The sequence below is a fragment of the Athene cunicularia genome (genome assembly GCF_003259725.1).
Source record: "Athene cunicularia isolate RWA chromosome 21 unlocalized genomic scaffold, athCun1 chr21_part1, whole genome shotgun sequence".
In the NCBI taxonomy this organism is placed as follows: domain Eukaryota; kingdom Metazoa; phylum Chordata; class Aves; order Strigiformes; family Strigidae; genus Athene; species Athene cunicularia.
In genome coordinates this window covers 1,542,283-1,545,465 of record NW_020799127.1, presented here as the reverse complement: position 1 = coordinate 1,545,465, position 3,183 = coordinate 1,542,283, and the positions used below count along the sequence as shown (strand labels likewise).

At 57.4% G+C, this 3,183-nt stretch overlaps 2 protein-coding genes across 2 annotated transcripts in view; both read right to left on the bottom strand.

Moving 5' to 3' along the window:
* CROCC (ciliary rootlet coiled-coil, rootletin) overlaps window positions 1-1,574 on the bottom strand; it is a 15,982-nt gene extending 14,408 nt beyond the window's left edge. The window contains exons 1-6 of the mRNA XM_026862919.1: window positions 1,338-1,574; window positions 1,178-1,261; window positions 1,002-1,093; window positions 748-913; window positions 175-281; window positions 3-90 (exon numbers count right to left, since the gene is read on the bottom strand). Of these exons, the coding sequence (XP_026718720.1) occupies window positions 3-90; window positions 175-281; window positions 748-913; window positions 1,002-1,093; window positions 1,178-1,261; window positions 1,338-1,574 (774 nt within the window). The remainder of the gene's footprint in view (window positions 1-2; window positions 91-174; window positions 282-747; window positions 914-1,001; window positions 1,094-1,177; window positions 1,262-1,337) is intronic.
* Window positions 1,575-2,051: 477 nt separating this feature from the next.
* Window positions 2,052-3,098, bottom strand: LOC113487858 (adaptin ear-binding coat-associated protein 2-like). The gene is made up of 3 exons (XM_026862763.1): window positions 2,841-3,098; window positions 2,647-2,731; window positions 2,052-2,344 (listed from the first exon to the last, which is right to left on the bottom strand). Exons 1-3 carry the CDS (start codon window positions 3,013-3,015, stop codon window positions 2,296-2,298), a joined length of 309 nt encoding a protein of 102 aa, XP_026718564.1. The 5' UTR covers window positions 3,016-3,098; the 3' UTR covers window positions 2,052-2,295.
* Between the last annotated feature and the right edge of the window lie 85 nt (window positions 3,099-3,183).

Genomic DNA, 3,183 nt, shown 5'->3' with positions numbered 1-3,183 from the left:
GCCAGCCGCAGGTTGGCAGCCAGGTGAAGGCAGGCGGCGTGCGCAGCCCTGCCCGTCCGCGAGGCCTCGTGGCCCAGCTCCGCCAGATCCCTGTGTTGGGAGAGGCAGGACTGGACCTGGCCATCCTTGGGGAACTCAAGGGACCCCCCCCAGCCACACCAGGACCCCACTGACCTCTCGGTGGCAGCTTTTATCTCCCCAAAGTGCCGCCTGAAAGCCACCACCTGCCTCCAGAGGGTCAGGAGCCGGCTGTGCTCGTTGCTGAAGTAGGTGTTGAAGGACTGTTTGGGGCACATGGAGCTGCATCGGTGCCAGCTGGGTACCCGCCAGGTTTGGGGGACCCTCCCCATGCAGCCACCTCTGCCTTGTAGCTCCCCCAGGCAGCACTCCCTCTCCTCATGCCGCCCCCATCCCTCTCCCTTTGGTCCCCCAATCTCCATACAACACCCCCATCACTTCCACAATTCTCCACAGCCAGCAACCCCCCACCCCAATTCCCTGCCACCCTGCAGAGAGGGACAGCGGACACATCCCCCTGCCCAGCATCACCCTCCCATCACGTGCCTCATCGCCTGCAACCCCAAATTCTTCTCTGTGCAACATCCCCTGTGACCCCACATCCCTCTCAGTGAGCCTGCATCCCTCCCCACATCCTTTTCCATTCCACACCCCCCGCATCCCTCTGCCTCGAATCTCTCTCCCTGTCACCCTCCAGGCCCCCATCACATTCCCAGGGACCCCCCAAACCTCCTCCTCGCGCCTCCATTCTGCCTCCCGCTGCTCCAGCTCATCCCGTGCCCGTGCCCAGTCAGCCGTCAGCTTGCGGATGTCCTCGCTCAGCGCTGCGTTGGCCACGTTGGCTTGTTCCAGCTGCTCCCGCAGCATCGAGTTCACCTGCACCAGGCTGCTGCTCCTGGGATTGGGGGGGTGCGTGTGTGTCACACATGGCTGGAACATCACCCTTAGGGGGGTCCTGCAGCTCCCTGGGGACCCCTGCTCACCTCTGATGCTCCTCTTCCAGCCGGATCAGGGCGTTCTCCAGCTCGTTGGTGCTCTCCTCCTCTGGTAGCGAGCTGCTCACATCCAGCTGACTCTGCAAGTACATCAGCCCACTCGCCATCACCCCAGTTTGGGGGGATTCAGCACAGGGAAGACCCCCTCCAAAACCAGCGCTCACCGTCAGCCTCTCCTGCTCCAGCTCCGTCGCCTTCTCCAGCAGCTGCTGCTCCACTTCACCACATTTCTTCTTATATTGCAACACCTGGACAGAAGGGATGGGCTGGGTGACACTGAGGTGGGTCCCCAAAATGTCCCTGTGTCCCCTAGGAAGGATTTACCTTGGCTTGGAGCTTCTGCACCAGCTGGGCTTGCCGCTGCTGGCCCTCCTGGTACGCCTGCAGCTTGCGCTTGTAGGCAGCTTGTTCCTCCTCCAGCAGCCGCCGCAGCTCGATGTTGTGCTGTGCCAAGCTCCGGCTCTCCGCTGCTTCCCGCTCTCCCGTCTCCAGCCGCAGGGTTTGCTCCAGCTGGGATGGGATGTGGGATTTCCCGGGACATCCCCCACCCCCGACACCCATCGGGATGTTAAATCCACCGCCCCAGCACCCACTGAGCATCCTCCAACTTCACTCGCAACACCCCATCCTAGACAAAGCCAGTTTGGGACAATCCTACAGCAAACCCCCATACAGCCAAAGCTGAGACACCCCCCCAAATTTGGTATCCCCTGCTCTTTGCATGCACAGGGTGGGGATGAATAGGAAAATTTGGGGGTGCTTTTAAAAATAACCCAACTTTGAATCTAGAAGTTTGGCAAAGCACCATCCTGGCTTGTATGGGATTAGCCGATGGCTAAAGGATCCTTAGGCACGGAGGTGGTGATTCCCTTTGGGATATTTTCCCAATATATGCTTTTATTTTGTAAACAACCAGGCACAAATAGGGGTGCTGCTCCCCAAAAAACCCTTTAGATTCAGATCTCCCCAGGAGCCATGCTCAGCATCTGGCTGCTGCCCAAAGCCCTTTTTAATTCCCCCGTTGCCACGGTAAAGGGATGCAAAGGAGAAGCCTCAGAGGTTTGCTGCAATCCAGGCAGAAAATAAAAGGCCCCCGATGGGGAGGGTGCTGGTGTGGAGTGTTTTAAGGCACGTGTTCTTTTGCTCTCTAGCATTTATTTCATCATTTCGATGCCAGAGATTTAAGGGCAAGAGCAGGGTGTCCCAAAGCCCCAGTTTTGGTCCTGAAGGAATCTCGATGATTCCAGCACCCACACAGGAAAAAGCAGACAAGGGGCCTGGATCAGAACTGAACCCAGCCTGCATTTGCCTGAGTCTGGCTAGAAGCCGATCTGGAAAGAGAGAAAAAGAGGGGGAAAAATTGATTTTAGACATTAAAAGGGACTGTGGCATGTGGGAAGGGAGCTGGGAAGCCAGAAACAGGTCCTCTGGGGTCACCTCAAAACTCTTCCCACCGCACAGAGTAGCAGGGGAAGACGGGGCATGGCACTGCGAGGAAGGCAGCACCCACAGACCTGCACTGAACTTGGAGAATTTGCAACACATACTGTTCAGAGCCCCTTTTAAATCCCAAACGGGTTTTCAGCAAAACAAGTAAGATTTGGATCACCCACAACCCCCCACATGGCCTCACCCTGAAGCTTTGGCAAAGTCTCCCCAGACATCAGCGGCGGCTGCAGCGGGAGCAGCAGTGGGCTGCGGCCAGGCCAAGAGGGCATCTGTCGGTGGGCAGGAAAATCAGAAAGAGAGACAACAAACACCCAGAGTTATTTCCCACTCTTATAGGAGTCTAAAGAGCTTCACAGTCATTGCTGTATGACCACACACCTGTGATGGGGGTGCCCGGGAGCTGGGCGGGCACAGAGAGCGATGATGGCCGCTCTCCAGAAGGACAAACCGGAGCGGAAGATTTTCCTCCAGGAGGTGGTGGGAGCAAGCTCAGGCCCCCAGGACCTGCAGGACGTGGTCTGGTGTTCCCCGCTGTTCCTTCCTTTTTCTTCATATTCTGAAAGGAGAGGGAAACTTAGGTGGTGCCACGTTTAAATGCAGAGCCGGAGCGCGATTTCTCCCAGCTGCAGCTCGCACAAAGCCAAATTCTGGGGGAAATCTGCTTTATTCTGGGGGAAAACACGGCTGCACAGTGACATTGCACAGCTGGCGCAGCAGAAGT

Excerpts from the sequence above, each read along its gene's own strand:
- LOC113487858 (XM_026862763.1), bottom strand. The coding sequence starts at position 3,015 with ATGAAGAAAAAGGAAGGAACAGCGGGGAACACCAGACCACGTCCTGCA. Across the intron at positions 2,732-2,840 it reads CCCGGGCACCCCCATCACAG|ATGCCCTCTTGGCCTGGCCG; the intron begins GTGTGTGGTCAT and ends GCCCACCGACAG. Across the intron at positions 2,345-2,646 it reads GACTTTGCCAAAGCTTCAGG|ATCGGCTTCTAGCCAGACTC; the intron begins GTGAGGCCATGT and ends CTCTCTTTCCAG.